Genomic DNA, 19571 nt, shown 5'->3' with positions numbered 1-19571 from the left:
TAACAGTTAAGAATCAGATACCTTATACAGAGAAGGTTTCACGTTAAGAACTTTTTTTGCAGCCAGAAACGAGCCCAAATCCCAGCTCTCCAGGAGTTCTAGCTAAGCCCTTCTCATACAGTAAGGCTCTCAAGGTTGTCATATTCTCCCCTTCTCACCCTCGCTTCCCCCTCATAGTTTGTTCCTCTCTATTAAATATGTGTTGGCTTGATATTTTTGTTTGATGGGGGATTTCTAAATTATTACTCAGAAGGCTTTTTAAATCACCATATACAAAACGTTCAGCACTCAGCTGTAGACTCTTCTGCAGGGCAGGGTGATTAACAGGCAGCTCTGAAACTGTATGCCTTACAGGATTATATAAGAAGTCTGTTCAGCAAAAGACCGAAAGACACAGTGTGTCCAAGTCCTATGCCCTTCTGTTTTATTGTAAGCTCATGATCTCTCATGCTGTTTGAAAATACTGCAGTCTTATAAAGACCGATATATCACAGCAGATTATGAAACACCATGCAAAAGTTTTCACTAGCCAGGAGTATTCAGTCAGGAAGAGGTGTTCTGTATACAACACACTTCAAAAACATTCACTTATACACAACTGGGCAAAGTGTATCAGAGGAATATAATAAATCTTAATGCCTTAATAAATGGCTAATGAGAATGACAGCATATAGCTAATAAAAACCTCACGTGTACTTCAGACTCCAAAGTCCAGAAAATAATAAATTAAAAAATTAAAAGAAAAAATTATAAAGCAAAGAACAAAAAAGGATCCTTACCTGGAGTTGTATTGAAGTCCAAGATGCGGTGATGAGACTGCAGCAGATCAGGATTACTGGATGACAGGGTTCCGCTGACAGGCAATGCAGGAGGAATGTGCTTCGTTTGCCTCAGACCTACAATGCTGTCATCCTGAGACTGGCCAATTCCAATGTCGCTGCACCCAGAAAGAAACAAACATTCAGAGCTTGGGCTATAGAGGAGGGATGCAAGGGTGTCTATAATACTACATTTTCCACACTCTCAGCAATTACTATTTAGAAATCAATATTCTCCAGACGACAGAGATTGCTGCCTAGCTTTGTCAACAGCACCCAAATGTCCACTCACCTTGATCAGACTGGCCTTTTCGTGCTGACAGAAGATTCCTACACTCATCGCTCAGCTCTGAAGAGCTGCTACACTTGTCATTTGTAAATGATTTTTTTTTTATAAAGGCCAAGATCTTTACTGAAAAGGTGGTACATGCATCACTATTCTTGCATCACCCCAACTTTGACTAGCACTCCCGTCCCCTCAGTGTTCCTCATAACAACTGAACTTCACACATCTTTCACCCCATCACAGATAGGATTTGCAACTGTACTTTGGAAGTTACTGTAGCTATATAGTATGGCATGTTCTATTCACAGATAGATAGCTGGTGACTGATGAACTCATCCTTTTAGCCTTTCTACCCTGTACCACCTTTTCAGAGTTCCTCCTCACTGTAAGTGATTGTAACAAGATTGTAACAATGCCAGCTGCCTTGAAAGGCTATGGTAAGTATCCACAGTTGGGTGCTATCGGTATCCCCTCCAAAGCGCCTAACTGCAAATAAAGTATTCTGTGATAAAGGTGAAAGACTTTGTCTACTAAATTGTGAAAGGCTGGGTCTCAAATGTCAGTACTGCTAGATGGATCAGAGACAGAGTTATCATCACACTACAGCAGGGGCTATCTGCTTATTGCTTCTGAGTTCATAACCAGCAAGTGAAATAGAGTGACCACTGCATGATGTCGAGTTGACAAGCCAGGCACTGAACTTTTCTATAAGTATATAGCTGCACGTCCTTAATAAAATACGATGTGTGTAAAACGTTGAAGTGAGGACGCCATAGAGAATGAAAATGATTTAAAAGTCAGTTGTTATAGGAAAAGCCTTTTTAAAATGCTAACACATCTAAATCTGTATCTACACATGTAAATAAAGCATAAACCAGAACTTAAATTTCATTGCAAAATGATGCCACTTGATGTCAAGCTACTAAATTACATGATGGAACACAAATGGCCATTTGTACCCTAACATGGGGGCACTTCAGTTTTTGTCATCCATTCTCAGAAAGTCCACACAGAAGTAATTAAGGGCCTGATAATTACCCCTGTAGAGCTGTTACAGCATCCATTTGTGTTCACAGGAGGATCGCTTTGCCCAGTAAGCTCTTGTACCATTTCTTTAAGTGCTATGAATTGGAAATTGTTCTGGGGAGCAAGGACAGTATCTGCTCACGTAAGGCACCACGTGAATTGCATACACACTGCTTTGTAGAAGGTGATGCCACTTGAAAGCGTCTGTGAATATTTTTTGTTATTTTGAAGTAAGTTTTGATTTGTTTTTTAAAAAAAAAAACACAATCCAACATAACAAAAATATTTTATGAAGTGTCATGAGATTCATGAGAGAAAAACACTCAAATCCACTGAAAAAGAGTTGTTGGATTCTCTCAGCTGAATCCAGCTGAAGATAAGCTGAATATGAACATCTGTATTTCTGTACTTCCACATAAAGCATAAAATGCCGTGACAAGCAGTGATCAACACAGCACAGCGCTCTCATGCCAAGCTGCAAAAAAACTTTGCTACTACTGAAAAGCATTCCCAGCAATCAAAGCTTTATCTTTCGAGTAGGAACCACTCTGCTTCGTCTTTCAAGTAGGAACCACACTCTACACATAACAAAAAGCACACATACAAACAAAGAGGACCAACAAAATGCTTTCAGGTGATTACAGAAACTATGCAGTATAGTTCATAGAGGTGTTAACACCAGTTTTTCTCTAAATTAAGTCAAGAGAAGACAGTATGTCCCCCCTCTTACATTAAGTAGATTCAGTTACATCATATATTCCTTTTTGGGTCTGTCAGTGTTACATAATCTTTTCATGTTTTACTGCACCAATCCTGTGAGTCACAACTGAAGTAGCTTCGCTAAAGTAGATCAACTGACAAACACTGGGCTTTTAAAAAATTAAGATAAATGTTCCTAAACTTCTTCTAGCTTCCCCTTAAGTGTTCATATACTAAACTGGAAACAAGTTATACAAGTTTATTTTTAACACACAACACTCCCATAAATCTGACTACAAGTTATGCAAATGAGAAACGAACCCCAGAAATTTCAGATATAAATAGCAGCTTTAGAGGACTCCCAAGTCCTCCAAAGACCAACTGCTCTCATTACTAGGCAAAATATCTCATTTTGTGAAGAAAGGAAATTGTGGTTTTAAAGGAAAGGCATTTCTGTTATTGTCTGTAACATCTGCCACGCAGAGATACTATTAACTGATAAGTGACTTTCCTGCTGGATGACAAATGTGGTAGAATGGATAGCAGAATGGCAGAAGTGTTTGAATGCTTCTTTCTTCAATATAGCACTCTGTGCATCCCACTGAAGGGCTGCAGAGAAGAGAGAGAGGGGCTTCCTCCTAATCTGGGGTGCCACGCTGTGGACCAGGCAGAGCCCTGCTAGAACTGGAGGGGCGATGGTAGTTAATTCTTATCTGAAGCAAATTTCCACTCCTGGATGAGAAATGGTGTCAAGTGCTGCAACCAAGGTGCTTGAGTAGTGCCTACAAGAAGGAGACTTCCTAGTACCCCCAGAGGAAATGGTACTATTTGCTCAATTTAGGAAGTTACTCAACATTATCAGAATAAAAACCAACACATTTCCTTCAGTCTTATCTCCTGATCAAAATGATTTGTCTTTGATACTGGCTTGACTTAATAAGTTACCTCAGTCTACTTAAGACTGGTTTTATTTGACTGCATTCTGAAGATGCTGAACACACACCTTCATTCATACCACTCCATTCACCTTCAAGACAAGGTAGATGGCTTCACCTTGTAAGCTGGCTGACTGACTCATGAAATCTTTCAAAACCTACTCTAGTAAGTAAACTGGCTTTTTCATCCTCTTGACTGTTGATTTTAAAAACACATGAGAATAAGTAAAGTCCCTTCATACAGGCAATACCATTACTAATTAGGAAGAACGAGACAGAAGTTTCTACAGAACATGAAGAAAAAACAAACAAGCAAATCTACAGCTACACATCTCTACGCAGAACTGTGCAGGCAAACAGCTGAACAACAACAGGCTTTGCAGCTAAATTGCTATATATTTAACACATGAAACTAGCAAAAGGAAAATAAAATAAGTCAAGTACACTGTTTTTCTTGTCTTACCCAAAGATATCCCTGAACAGAAAACATGCACAAACAAAACAAAATGAAAACCAACAACAGAATTTTATGTCAAAGCTACAAATCATGAACAGCATAAAAATCACATCCAACAATACGTGTGCCTCATCACAGGAACAAATGCGTAAGACTGGTGAAACAAAAGAGAACGTTCTAAAGACAAACAGCATAAGATGAAGATTTACAGATGCTCCTCTAATGAAACCTACCCACATCAATTTTAGAAAAAAATTGTTATTTGGATATAATCATTTATATTTCTTTAATCTTTATATCAGTAACATCTTATTTATCCTGTTGCTAATGTTTCAGAAGAGTATTCATTTTTGAGCAGGAATACCTAGTATCAGTCATTAGCAGGAAAAGAACCTAGACTTTCAGCACAAGCGTCTTCTTAATGAATTTTGAGATGATTTTTCTCAATAGCATACAGAAAGGAAGATACAGGAGAAAAAATTTATTAGACATCAACTATCCTCCACAATTCAGCTTTGCTGTATTCATGTTCCTCCCGTTGATGCCACTCGTCTAGGACAAGTTCTAGGTTCCCATAAAAACCATAAAAAACTAATTGTTTCCAACAATCCTCATCAGAACTCTCTCTCTGAAATGTGCTCATAGAATAAAAGGTATCAGACAAAATATTTAGCTTTCATAAGAAACACTCAAATTGATCAAAGAACCCAAGTTTTAACTTCAGTCTCCTTGACGGCAACATGCATAAGTTCTTAGAGACCACTGGATCGTGTATAAATGGAAACTATTACTCCCATCAGCAGTTTGCAAGCAAATCTGCTTTGCAGATTTATTCTAAAATTAATTGCCTGGGGTGCTTCCAATTAACGGTCATCTTAAAAGAAAATCATAAATGACAAAGTATGCCACTGCCATACCTATAAGAATTAAATACATTCATATTGACACCGCAAACAGCACTGTTAAGAGTCTACGGACATTCGAATATTCCAACTAGTATTCTCCAGTGTACCGAAGATATAAAAAGTGTTTTGCATTAGTCATTAAAAGTATCACAACAAATGATAAGTATCATGAAAAGTTATTAAAACGTAACACAAATAAAATACTTAGAAGAAATACAAAAACTCACTTGTAGGGTTTCTGAGGCAGAATGCTGATTCGAGTCTTGTCAAGTATCTTCTTTAATTTATTTCTTCCCCCAACTGTGTTGGCTTTACTCTTCTTATTTACTTTTTCTAATCCTATCACCTGTTCCACATCAACAGCCAGATCTGGGATAGAATAACGGCTCGCCTTTTTAATGTCACCAATTTTAGGCAAGTGAGGAGCACCATTTCTTTTTTCCTCTGACAACCGTGTTAAAAGTTCTTTAAAAACTGTACAAGACAAAAGGAATGAAAGAAGAAAAAAACATAAAAGAAAACTCTGTGCACCTTACCAGTTTAGTATTAATCTACAGCACCTTCTGTTAATTCAAATATTAACTGAATTTAGAGACAAGACTAAATAATTTACAGCTTTTTAAAAGGATACTAATTTTCAGTAGAAAGAATCAAAGATTTGAAAACAAGCCCAGCATGAAATACACTAGATAATCACATTGTTACTTGGATGGTGTCAGCAGAAGGAATTTGACTTTTCAGTCTAAAGACATGGACTTCTGTAGAATAATAGTGTACTTAAAAAAGAGCAAATAAAAAAAATGGGCAAGAAATTTAACAACTTTGAAGGCAAGTTTTAAACCGATGGCCAGCAATGAAAGCTCAGAGATGGGCAATAATTAGCAGCGTCAAAAGTCAGAAATCAGTGGGGAAACTCAGCAATTCGTTAAAAAAATAAAATGAGATACTATGAAAATTGTCTGACACCTTGGCTGTTTTGTCCATCTGCCAGATGTACAAGAACATCTGGCACCTTAGAAGGCTGGTACCTTAGAAGGCTAACAGACTGAGGGTGGCAAAATGATCAAGTCAAAAGGCCAAACTTATTACTGCTCCCAACTATCTCCCACGGCACTCTAGCAAACAGTCATCTACAAGGCAGAAATACCTGACGAATTTGTGAATCAGTTCTTCTACTGCAACTTTAAGCTTCACCAAAAAGTAAACATTTAAACACAAACAAAGCCGATCTGACAATGAAACCAGATCAGTTTGGAATAAAACAGCATCTATTGATAAATAGAAAAAAGTATATCTGATGACTTGATTTGTAATGTTAAATGTACTTATGAGAGATATAAACCCATGTTAGAACAAACTTCAAAATCAACACTGGAGGCCAGGTAAAAGGATAAACGTATATACAAATCTCTCCAAGGAAGCAAGAAGAGAAAGGTTTTTTAAATGTTTGCCCAGAGAGACTGAGGATGCCCCCTCCCTGAAGGCATTCAAGATCAGGCCGGACAGGGCTTGGAACAACCTTGGTCTAGTGGGAGGTGTCCTAGCCTACAGCAGGGGAGGTTGAACTAGATGATCTTAAAGGGTTCTTCCAACCCAAACCACTCTATGATTCTACGATTCCATGTCTCTGAACAAAAGAGAAAGCCGCTGCTATAGGTCTAGTACAGAACATACAAATAGTATGACAAACGCATGGTCTCGTGTATAGGACGTTGATGTAAGGAAGACTTCAATTATTTACATATCTTTGCAAATAATAACTTGTTTGTACAGAAACAGTCCAATGAATTTTTGAAGTGTGAATAATTTTAATCTTAGGAAGAAGAGAAGCTCTCTGTATTTTAACAGCTTAGAAGTGGAATATCTTTGAAGAAAACCACCATAAAGACGGAAGACATTTTAAGAAAGGGAATGAGTGAGTAAAAAAAGCACATTCAACACAAGAGTTTGGGTAAGCACAGCTTTTGAGAAGATAAGCTAAGAAATAAAAATTGATGTTGGCCAGCTGGCACTTACTGCAGAAGTCTATGTTAAATATACGAAAGCAATCTCCCTCGAAAATAAAGAAAAACAAAAGCAAAGAAAGAAACTGTTGTTTCTTCGGTATTTTCCACAAAAATGATGATTAAAAGTAAGGAATTATAGAAGATACAGGAAAAAATGGTAAGCAGCTAAGAATGAGTATTCAAAGCAAGGGTTTTAGTCTATTGTATCCATTTTTGCCCTTAATAATCTTTTCCTCCAGCGGTACACAAGAAATTACCAAGGGATCTTAAAAGCTTCAAATACAACTGAAAGAAAAGCAAAGAAGAACTAATAACAGTTTTGTAGAAAAGGAGCGGGGGGCTAGAGATATGAGTTAAATAATATATAGGAAAGTGCTGTTAAGAAATAGGAACCTCCTTCGGGAAACCGTTGATAGGAATATTGCATGCAATACACAGAAAGTAGCTGTTTTGATACTCTACTGTGAAATGATTTCAGTATTTGGAGTGGAGCAACAAGATTAAAAACTCAGAAAACACAACTTAAGAAATCAGGTTTAGTCTTAAGATCAAAGCAACACATGTAACTAAAAAAGTCCTGAGATATTCTTGCCAGGAATTAACAGAAAAACAAGCACATACAGCTAAATAAGCATATACAGATACATTAATAAATGTTTTATTATAAATAATTGAAATATTAGAATCTTTATTGCAAAGGAAAAAGAAAATCCCCAGGATATAGATTCAACAAATAACTTTTAGAAATAGCCTATGCATATTTAACCATCAATTTCATGCAGTGGAATCTCGTGGAAATATTCTGCCCTACTTATTTACAATGAAGAACATCATCCTGGAAGAGATACTTAGGGAATGCATCACTAAATTATATAAATAATCTAAGTACCTAGTGGGGAAAAAAAAAATCAAATAAAACGCACAAAATCTATTTCTTATGATAGTAACAGAGGTCCTGAGCTGCTTAAAGACTCCTTCAGGACTGCTTTAGTACTTGTTAGAGAGAGAAATGGAGAGAATAGATTCGGAGGGTAGTGAGATTGTTATTGCCCATCTAGCAAGAAAGTTTTTATTAACCTCACTGCGCTCGTCATACAGCACAGACCGAAAAAGTATGCAAGAATACAGCCGACAGATTAACATCACTAGACAACTGTCTGCCAAAAAAGGTTTCTTTCTTGAGACAGAGCTAAATGCTACAAGTACCAATGTGTTTTATAAATTCAAGCTAAATGGTCACTGCGATTCTCTCCTCTTAACCAAAACATAAGCACTCCTGAGAGTTAAGTGACCTCAAACAAACTTATTTTTAAATTTTTCTCTGCCATACTGAATTCAGACACTTTAGGACATGCAGAGCTCCTTTTCCAATTCTTTCCACCTCAGAAGTATTTCAAGTACTTATTTTAAACCCTTTCCAAATGCCTTCTGTACAAAATTAAAAAAACACCATCTAAAATAGAACAATAGAATAAACAGTGCACAAGAACTTACCAAATAAATTGGTTTTCACAGTGATAGACAGATGAGTGTTATTTCTAAGGATTTCCATGGCTTTTGACAGCTGAACATTTTCGAAGTTTTGACCATTCACTTCCAATATCTAAAAATACAAAGAGATTGGCATTATTTTCATTTAGTGCAGAAAACAGAGGGAAAAAAAGGAAAAAACCATTTCAAAAGACATACCTGGTCTCCACGTTTCAAGCCTGCTTCTGTAGCTTTACTACCAAGATCTACGCTGTCAACAAAGATTCCAAATCCCTTTTCTGACCCTCCCAGCAAGATAAAAGGCAAAGGGGCTTCTCGAGATGGCTTAGTTAGGGTTATCATTCTTCTTTTCGCTTTTGCAGCGCAAGCAATATTTAACAGCCTCAAGTGTCCACCCATTTTCTACAAAAAAAAAGAAAAGCACAAGGAGTTATATGTAATAACAGCCTATTCCCTGCTATCTCAAACTGTCAGAAAAAAACTCATTCTTACCTCCCTCTCCAAATTGTTCTCAAATTCTTCCAGAAATCGAGTCATAGCAGGATCTCCTTCAAAATCATTGAAGTGATTGTTCACCCACAACAATACTACCCGTGTAACCTGAAAATTGATCAATAATACAATATTTATCAAGAACACCCTGATTGGTACCACTGATAAGCTCTTTAAAAATAAACCTGCCTTTACAGCTTCTGAAAGTCTCCATCAGGATCCAAAATGTTATTATATACCCAAATGTCACTGATATGCAACCCTTTACCAGGAGGGAAGAACGAAGCATTAAAATTGCTTAAGTGTTATATTTTCACAAAGATTACTAAAGTTAGAAAGTTGACACTGGCTGAATCAGATTTGTCTGGAGAGGGAACAGAGGACACACGTGTACAAGGCATTGACATAGATCAGTTTCTGACTTATATGAGCAATTTCCTGTCCACATGTATTTCTAAATCTGCTTAATTCTTCAAGCATGTGATCACAAAGCTTCTGATATTTTTCTTATACTGGCTCTTGAAACTCACAAAACTTGAGACAAGCCACCATTAACTTCATTAGGCATTTGCCTGTGTAAAAGAACTATTGTACATTTACAGAGGCAGGAAAAAGGAGCTATTGTGATTGTGATGAGCAGGAAAGAGGTCTTAACAGTGAACATATGCAATTTTCTTCCTTACATTCAATCTTTCAGCTCACTCCTCCTCCTCTCTCCTGAACCCTATTCCCCCCATGCAACTACGATTATCAAATTCAGATGGACATTAGCTCATATTTCACAATTCATTAGGGAAAGAAAGGGATGCTATCAATTAATATTACTGTAAGTAAAGCTAAAAAACAGGGGCTATTTTTAGAAAAATACTGTTTTTTTTTAATGTAGGCTTCCACTACAAAATTTGATCTTAGTGCATGATTTGACTAGAAGACCAACAGCTCTTGTCTTCACAAAATACAAGAATTCTGATCTTCAGAATTAAAATTCATTCACACAATCTTTAATAGGCTCCTGAATCAAAAATGGTTGTGCCACTCAGAGTTCTCAAAAACACAGTATTTCTTGTGATGGGAAGGCAACTCAGTAGGGAAAAGAACAAAACACTTCAAAAACTGAAGCTTAGAACAGAATCTCATACAAGTTTTAAATGCAAAGCACTGTCAGTTCTTTGCCTCTGCACAAATGTAAACCCCTGCAGCTTCCTGTGCTAAAGATCTGAGACAAAGCATCCAAAAGCAAACCTCAGCACCCTCATGGGAGCTGTATAGTTTGTGTTTACACCGTTTCCAAGCGGGTTCCTGAAAACACCGCCTATTACAACAGGTTCCCTTTTGCATCGAAAAGCAAGTGAATTGAGAAGAATTGCTGAAGTTCTCAACCAAACTAATCAACTAATTTAGAGAGATAAGACTGTAAAAGGAGATAATTACACAGTATCTGTTCAACAGCTCCCAGCCCTCATAAAATAGGCCAGGGGGTAGCACTTCTGACATATCTGAGATTTTTCCATCTTTAAAAAGAAGATGAACTTCCTTTCTGTTAAGCATCTGTGGTGTTTTTCATTAATACAGATCACACTGGACAATCCAGATCATGTTTAGCTAAATTTGGAGCAACCACAGATTTTTAAAATCAGCTGGGAAGTTGTGAGCCACATAATATATTTTAAATCATTGCAGTGAAAGCTTTGACATCAATGCTGTTTTCAAAGTTGGGACTTAGCGCTGTACCCAGCAGATGCAGCAATGAAATGGCTTGAGCAGCAACTTCTAGAACAATGTCACTACTTGTATTGCTACCAGGAGAGCAACACTATAAAAGAAAAAAAGTTAAAGGTTTAAAATCAAGAACCCCAATAGTGGGCAAAACCATAAGCAAGGCTAGATCTCAAATATCCCAATCTGACTACCAACTACTGACAGTACTCAGGAAGTTTTACTCATTCCTTTCCCTCTCCTTACCATCTGCCAGCCCCCAGTAGAAACCAACCAAATCCTCCAGATCTTGTTTGCCACTTATTTTTGCTCTTCCCAAGCATCATCTTTCCTGCACTTGAACCAAGCAGCCTTTTTGTCAGCACTGCTCAATGTCAGAGAGAGCTGGTTCTTGAGATGGCAGAACAAAGAGCTGCTCTGTTTCCAGTCCTGACAGCAACTATGCTTGTGTTCTTAGAGGCTGAGAGGATTATCCACAAGAGGATGGGAAAAATAAGTTTAAAGATGAACTCCAGCATTATAGCTCTGAAGCTCTAGCAAGCCTGCACTAAACAACATTAGCTGCAGCTTCCCAGTATACACAGTAATCAGATTTTCACAGGAACAGCTAGTACTTCCCTGAAGCAAAGCCTAACCTCTCTGCCAAGAGAGGCACAGACACAAGGCACAGATACACTAACATTTCTAGACAAAGAAATTTCTGGATTTAAATAGAAGTTGAAAACCAAACTTCTCTTTAACCTTTTTGATGTTATTTCCTTGGTTTCAAATTGCCAAAAAAAATCTGTATTTTCCAACTGGTTTTACATTTGAAAATTGTATAAAATTGAAAATAAAGCATTACAGTTTAAAGCACAATTTGTCCTCAGCAGATAGTGTGGGGCTATCAGTATGCCAGAGCTGGATGTACAGGGCCTTATTCTTCCATCACGGTAGTCTTGTCTGGGGAAGGGGCTGTTTGATTGCTGTATTTTTCTTTTCCTAATACCGTACAAGATTCAGATTTCTAACAAAGGCTGTATTTTCTGGTGTCTTTATATAAGTTATCACCAGATGTTTGCCAAGATGTATTAACTAGTATTATAAATGGAGAACACAGGACCTAGTTATATGCTCAGATTCCTAGGCGCTACAGAACTCCATTGAATTGTATTAAATAAATACGCTAGTTATTGGGAAAAAGCTTTACTTACACTAGCAGCAGTTGAATTATGTTGTAGAAACACAAAATGTCAAATACAGCTTACATATGTCGTATACTGTAATTCTTACTCTTCTCCATGCAGTTTGCCATTAAAATACATCACCAGCTATTTATGTCTTACTCAGTTTAGTCACTCAAAAATATTTTTATTACTAATAATTTTTTCATATATATGCTAAAAGGTATGTAAATTTCAGGGGATTTTAACCTTATCCCTGAGGCTGGGGTCATTGAACCACTCCAACAACTTCTTCCCCACTTCCATTGGGCTGGAAAGAAAGGTCCGATACGTCAACAGGAAGTCTTCTATAAATGTTGGGTCTACCACAGAGTGCTCTTCCACCAAATGCATTGTTAACCTTTCTGCTGTTCCCTATAAAGAAATTAAACCTCAATTATTAAAATATATTTTCAACAAATAAAAATTTGTTTTCTTTTAGCATACTGAAGATGAATTATATTAGAAAGAACAATACTGGCACTACTGACTGATGAGATAAACATCAGTTTAACCACATTTATAAGAACTGTTAAAAAAAATTTTTAAGTTTTACAAAAATCAGCTAGTTAACCATGTGCAAACATTGTAAAGGTGAGAACTAGAATTATAAATCTTTTAATTTCAAATATACAGTTTTATAATATATATCTCCACTAATCCTGGGCCTTACTTGCCAGAGGTTTATAAACACAGACTTCTGCAAGACTTTCCCCCTTTCTGCTTTTACCTTGATGACAATGTGACCTTTTCTTGTTCCAGTGCGATCAAGCTCTCTGTGCTCCTTAACCATCACAATCTCTCCTTCCTCTTCTACCTTCTGCATATTCTTTTCCACTTGATTGAGGATGCGGCAATAATCTTGCTGGGCTATACAGACAAACTGGAAAGAATCATCACACACCAGTATTAAAAGGTAACATCTTCAAAACAAACATTTAGACTTATGATGCATATTAACAGAAAAACTGAAGTAGTTGTTCAAACTGCAGTCGACCAAATTTGTCTTCTCAGCAATTCAGCTGTAGTAAGCAGATGAATACAAAGGACTTCCAATATGATCTTGCAATTAGAGGAGCCAAAGATTGATCAAAGCAAGATGACTTAGAATTACCAGCCATTTTTGTTCAGCAGCTATGACTGCCCTGCTTCTGGAGATGAGGCTCAGTATCCTATAGCTGATATTATTGCCCTTACGTTAGCTCTTTTGTGTGCTACTTAAAAGGGGTAGGAGAGACTGAAAGGAAAACTTTCATTTATTTTTTGTTTATTACTATTCCAAATTATTTTCATTTATTGTTAAAAAAGTCAATCATCAAGAAAACTAACATTTATTCTTTTTCGTGAGAGCAACCGAACAAATCACTTCTGGATTAAAGCATACTGCGGGAAAAGAAGAAAGTTCTACAATCATCTGCTCAGCCAAGAGTAACCACTAGAACAGGTATCTTCAGAATATTCCAGCACCTTCACCTTCCAAATGTGACCACTCACTACAACTTGGAAAAAAATACATATGTATTACAAATTTGTCTTTTTTTTTTTTTTTTTGAAATACTTGGGATTAAACTGTCTTCTTAAATAAACCTAGGTCATCAACTGAAAGGAAATTATAGCGTTTCTTTTAATCAACAAGTTGCAAAATCATTGTGTATGATGGTTTGGGCATCAGGCATGAGATTCACATACAGAATTTCTCCCTCAGTCTTCATAATTAATTTACATAACTCTTCTGTTCTCAGCAGTTATTAGGAGCTGAAATAGATCTCCTACAACCTGGATGCCATTTATGTGTTTATTCGAAGTTTGATGGGCAACCTAAACCAGGTGACTCCATTAACACATTTTCACCTATTTCAAAGGGCATCTGATGAAAGCTAATTAGCCATCAAAACCAAGGAAAATGCTTAATTTACCCACAATAAGTTAACAACCACTACACATCCAGATCGAGCTAATTATTTTATGCTCTAAGTGCACCTTACAACTGACTGCTTGTGTTGCAGCAAACGTCAAGACATTTTCATTGAAAGGCCAGGCCGGATGAAACTTAAAGATCTACTCTTAAAACCATAAGACAGAGAGATATTTTCCTCTATGATTCAGTAGCCGAGTCCAGTGAAGAATAGCTATTGTCTACAGAAGTAAAAGAGCCTCTAATGGGCAATAGACCCTGACATTCTACTAAAGGAAACTTGCAATGAAACAATGGATATATGCAGCAGGCTGTTGGGCCTTAAGCTCTGGAGAAAGCATATAAACCTCATCATTCAAAATGATCCCTATCCGGATGAAGATAATTCAGTTTCCTGGACCATACGTACAAACAGTAAGAGCCATATTTCTCAAGTATTGCACTGGTTATGCAATGGAGATCTTATACATACACCCAGTTTAAAATAAAGCTGGGTCTGGCCATCCAGTTGTATTACTGCTATATGTATGTGGTTTTGCTTGTACAATGACACACTCTACCTGGCAGTCATCCACTTTGGTTCTCATCACTCCTTTCATATATTCCTTTTCCATGGTAGGGGAAACTCCAAAACTGTTTCCCATGCACAGTATCTCTGTTCTTCCATCAGGATATGTCACTTCCACAGAGCCATTCAAAATGACTGACCAGGAATCCAGCTATAAAGTAAACGTTGCAGGACACACAAAGACCGAATCACTTAACATTTTAATACCATACAATACAGATACAATCCCCCAAAAGAAAAGTATTTTCTTCCACATCTGTTAATAAAATGTATACACAAGGCTTTAAAATATTGAAATATACTTCCAAAATCAGCTCTAAGAGACAGGAAGCATTGCATATGTTATGAAGACCATTCTCTTAGACTTTTATTGAATAAGAAACACTGTGTAAGTACTTAAGAAAAGCTTATTCAGGCAGAACAAGAAGAGGCTGCTTTTTCCTGCTCAATGTTACTTTTTTTTTTTTTAAGTAAAAAAAATAGGATCTTAGCACTGCAGAATCTGGGATGTCTGGTATAACAGGAGGGTCAGAAGTAATGTCCACTGACCTCTTCCCCATCGTTCAGTACAATAGTTCCTGCTCTCTCCACGACTGCAAACACCATTACAGCACAGAGCTCTCTTCTCACTGACATTGTCATGTTGGCAAAAGCAGGCAACTGATGCATGAATTCTAGTAGTTGTTCTGAAGGAGAAAAAGCCAACTGAGTCATGGATGTCAAAACAACAAAGCACAGCAAAGACAGTTCTTCAGAAAGACACCTAAGGCTACTTAAGCTAAAATGCTGCACAATCATTTCTGTATACTAATAAGTCATATACAATAGTCTGTTGTAGTTACTGCGTTTTTTGTAGGCATAGACTAGCTGGTCATATCACCAATAGAAACCCCGCAAAGCACAAGTCAGCATAGAGGAAGAATTGTAATGCAATCAAGAGCTCTGAATGCAGCCAATGAAACTAATTCTCCATTCAGACAGACTAACAACTCCATTAAAATTATGATAGGGCTATATAAAAAAAACAGTAAGGCATTAAGAGGGGAAATTTCACAAAATTGAGCAAGTTCATTGGTAAGGCCATTCCTTCTGTGTCCAGTCTAAACTTAACAGTAATTCATACATGGTCGTAATTTGAAGTGTTCAAAAGTTCCCTTAGGATGGACTAGACGGAATAGGATTGGTGTTGTTCTGTCTTCTGTGTCTACTGGAGTTCCACTTGTACTCAGTTATAAGCTTTTCCCATATTTTGACTTTTTACATAGCTCATAGCTAGATAGAGCTCACTTTTTTCCTTAATAGAGAAGGATTTTATGCCCTAAACACTAGACATTTTTGCTTTTGTTTTTATCTAAACATTCTGGAAATAGTCCATCTTTTTCCTAAAGTTTTACTTCTGCAGAAACCCAGGATGGCTGAGGCTGGCAGGGCCCACCAGGTCCATCAGGCCCAGCCCTGGCTGCAGCAGGGCCACCCGGAGCAGCTGCCCAGGCCTGTGTCCGGGTGGCTTTGGGGGACCTCCAAGGAAGGGACTCCACAGCCTCTCCGGGCAGCCTGTGTCAGGGCTCCGGCACCTGCACGGCACAGAAGCACTGTCTGGTGTTTAGAGGGAACTTCCTACATTCCAGTTTGTGTCCATTGCCACTAGTCCTGGCACTGGGTATCACTGAAAATAGCCCAGCTCACTCCTCTTTGAATCCTCCCTTCAGGTATTTGTATGCGTGGAAGAGATCCCCCTGAGCTTTCTTTTCTCCAGGATGAACAGTTCCAGCACTCTCAGCCTTTGCTGATATGAGAGATGTTCTAGTCTCTTAGTTATCTCATAATCAAACTTAATCATCATTTTGTTATACTTTGATTAAAGAAAAAAATAAAAAAACAAACCCTGAGTCAGTAAAACAAATTAGATTAGAAATGGTAATTATTACAATTCTAGTTACGTATTGTTTTGCTTTCAGTGTATTAGTCTGTACATTAACATAGCAAATTAGTTTTAGTAGATTCACATTTGTGTGAAGGCCTTATGCTTCCCTCATGCTTAATAAATACATACGTATGGGTAGAAAGAGATGCAACAACACAACAAAAAATGTAAAAACTTCATGTGATAAATATTCAGTAATAACATTAGTGTCACCTTTGCCAAGTTTCTAAAAATTCCAGACAAGCAACAGTATAAACATCATAGCCAGTCCTGAGTTTAGAAATTGAACACTGAAACCTAAAAGGGCAGCACTGATTTTTTTTCACCCATATCATGAGCACTTTCTGCTTTTTTGGCTGCACTCATTCACTGTTCCATATAAGTCAACTAACAGAATAAACTCGAAACTTACCAACTACAAAAGCCTGTAACTAAAAACCTCTCATTCAAAAAATACATTTTTTGATGAAGTAGAACAGGTTTGATAGTATTTTAGTACATTGTAATACTTACCAATGTCATCATCTGTCCTGTCTATTGGGTCTTTCTCCAAGCAATCTCTGACAATATCTCTACTCATCAAAGGATCTGATGCCCTTTCAATGTCTTCTTCATCATCATCATCCTCAGAATCCACTGCTGTCTCTGGCAACCCACTGAGATCCATATCACCAGCTTCACTTTCTGTAGCCTAAATTCAAGTATACACATTTTTTTTTCAAAGTAAGAATTCAAATATGTTCTTCACTACTTCAGTTTCCCACTTCAAATACAGAAATAAATTCTATCTGATCTCTCAACTGATTTTTATATTGGTCTTTTAAATTTCTTTTTAAAACAACTAATCAATCAATCCCAAAACAATGTTTAAACAGAGCTTTCAACATATTTTAATCAGTCATACATTCACAGGATTCAATGTACATTATTTAATTAGTAGGCCTTGGGGGAACTGAAAGCAATTTATCACAAGAAATTGTTCCTCAAAATAGCTTTTTTTAAACAAAACAGTTAATTTAAAACGTTTTATGTTCCCACACCAACAATTTTCAGACATTTATGAATGCAAGCTTCTAATGAGAAAGTTTTAAGCTCCGCCTTGACGAAATCAAGTTTCTCAGATGTTATATAAACACAAAAAATACCTACATGTCTTTAAAAAAACTACACGGGATAAACACAGATACCAAAGCTTGTTTCATTGATGTGATTTACATAAATTGGGTTAAAAATATAAAAAGAAAAAAATAGGTTGCTTCCAAAAACAGAGAATGTAAGACAAATTACATTTGTGTTTCAATAGAATGAGTTTCCAAACTTTTGACTGACAAGGCATGGCTGACCTCTGTTACTTTGACGCCATCATATACAACCACCTTACAGGGGATTGCACATGGCTGGAGAGGGATCAGACTGACTAGCAGTGTTCCTAAACACTTCAGGCCTACAACACAATGCAAGCTCTGTAGCTAACTTTCACCTATCATCTGCTAACGTGACAAGCATCATAGCAGGACCTAGGCAATATTCATATTATTCTTACTTTGCTTTTAAAAGAAAAAATTGCTGAGCACTTCTTAAACAGGATAAAGAAGGCTGTTATTGGCATATAAACAAATCACAAAAACGCAGTACCACTAGCAGTGCTTTCATTAGCAGTCTTTCTGTGTTTAACATCAGCATACCCTATGATACATTTTAAGCAGTTGCTCTAACTACTCTTACAAAACACATTTCATCCAAAAAGACTGGAGAAAAAATTAGTGATGATGAGTCAGTAGACTCGCAGCTTATGACACTGATCTGTCAGAATAAGTCTCCAGCTGTGACAATTCCAGAGACTGAGTGACAAATTCACAAGCTGGTTTTGCAAATCCTCCCTTTACTAACAAGTGCCACTCTTACCCGCTCAGAATAAGCCTTCTCAAAAGCAGGTTTGTTTGCTGAATGCAAAATTAAGCTTAGTCACACAGTGCTAACATACAAGAGGTACTTTGGAATCTAAGAAAATTCCACATGTTGTACAAAAAACTGTTTTGTTTAAAAAAATTGACTGTCCATTTTCAGTTTATTGCTTTAAGATAGAAACTCCATTAAAAAATTGATATCATATTTAAAAAAACACAAATTAAATGCAACTTTGTACTCAGAAAATCTTAAACATCGTAACTAAAGGATATGAGAATTTCCTGAGGGATGATCACATTTTATAGAGCTAATTAAATCTTTTTGGCAACCAAGTAATTGATAGGAACTGTTGCTTTATCATTTGGATCTTAATAGTTATCAGAAAGTACAAATCCTTGAAACTCAGAAACATAGAATATAGCAATCCACAAAGTAGCAGTAAAATTTACTAAGACATCTTACCATGTGAGAGAAAGATGCGCTTTTTCAAGCGCCATGTAGTTATGACACAGAAGTTAGCAAAGAATATGTAGCCCTTACACATAGGCAGCATACATTTGCTGTAGAAAACAGTAAACAAACTCTTCCCACAAATACATCTTTATATAGGGATATATACGTTTATACATGCAAAAAGTTTTGCATGAATATTGCTACATTATGTAGAATAATTGGATATGCCTTCATGTTAGAAGCGCACATCAATTTACCTACAAGAGCACCGCAAACAGATTAATTGCTTAAAGCTTAATACCATTAAATATAACATCGAGTGTTCAGGATCCTCTTCCTGTCACATTGAACTTCATCTCAACCTATTTCCACTTTTGTACTCCACCATGAGTTAGAAAATACAATGGCAGCACAGCAACCCTTAGTGATGGAAACAACAGCCATGCATTTGTGTAAGACCAAAGGGAAAACTGGTCAGCTACTTTGATGGCTTCTTTGGCCATCAGCTTACTTTGGCTTCTTTTTAAGCCTCGGCAACAGAAAATCCAGAAAACAAGATGTATACCCTGCAGAATTTGTCCCGTGGTCAATGGTGAGGCTTAAAGATTTCCAAGTCATTTTTAATAAGGATGAAATACACCTCAGAATTGAGTACTGTCATAAGTGCATGTTACATTTGTTACTTACATGCAATCTTTTAACATTTGTATATGAAAAATGCTTGTTGCAGCTTAAGTTCAAAACAATGTCTCTCCAAAATCAAAATACCG

The 19571-nt window shown here is 36.9% G+C and overlaps 1 protein-coding gene across 6 annotated transcripts in view; it reads right to left on the bottom strand.

Moving 5' to 3' along the window:
* Positions 1–19571, bottom strand: part of RAPGEF2 (Rap guanine nucleotide exchange factor 2) — a 179802-nt gene that overhangs the window by 25001 nt on the left and 135230 nt on the right. For all 6 annotated transcript variants that reach the window (XM_021396687.1, XM_021396683.1, XM_021396685.1 and 3 more), the window contains 10 exons: positions 16954–17131; positions 15066–15202; positions 14509–14667; positions 12764–12916; positions 12244–12408; positions 9116–9223; positions 8822–9025; positions 8627–8735; positions 5354–5600; positions 780–937 (listed from right to left, as the gene is read on the bottom strand). In XM_021396687.1, the coding sequence (XP_021252362.1) occupies positions 780–937; positions 5354–5600; positions 8627–8735; positions 8822–9025; positions 9116–9223; positions 12244–12408; positions 12764–12916; positions 14509–14667; positions 15066–15202; positions 16954–17131 (1618 nt within the window). The remainder of the gene's footprint in view (positions 1–779; positions 938–5353; positions 5601–8626; positions 8736–8821; positions 9026–9115; positions 9224–12243; positions 12409–12763; positions 12917–14508; positions 14668–15065; positions 15203–16953; positions 17132–19571) is intronic.

Source organism: Numida meleagris, chromosome 4, assembly GCF_002078875.1.
Source record: "Numida meleagris isolate 19003 breed g44 Domestic line chromosome 4, NumMel1.0, whole genome shotgun sequence".
NCBI classification, from domain to species: Eukaryota; Metazoa; Chordata; class Aves; order Galliformes; family Numididae; genus Numida; species Numida meleagris.
This window is presented reverse-complemented; position numbering and strand designations above follow the sequence as displayed.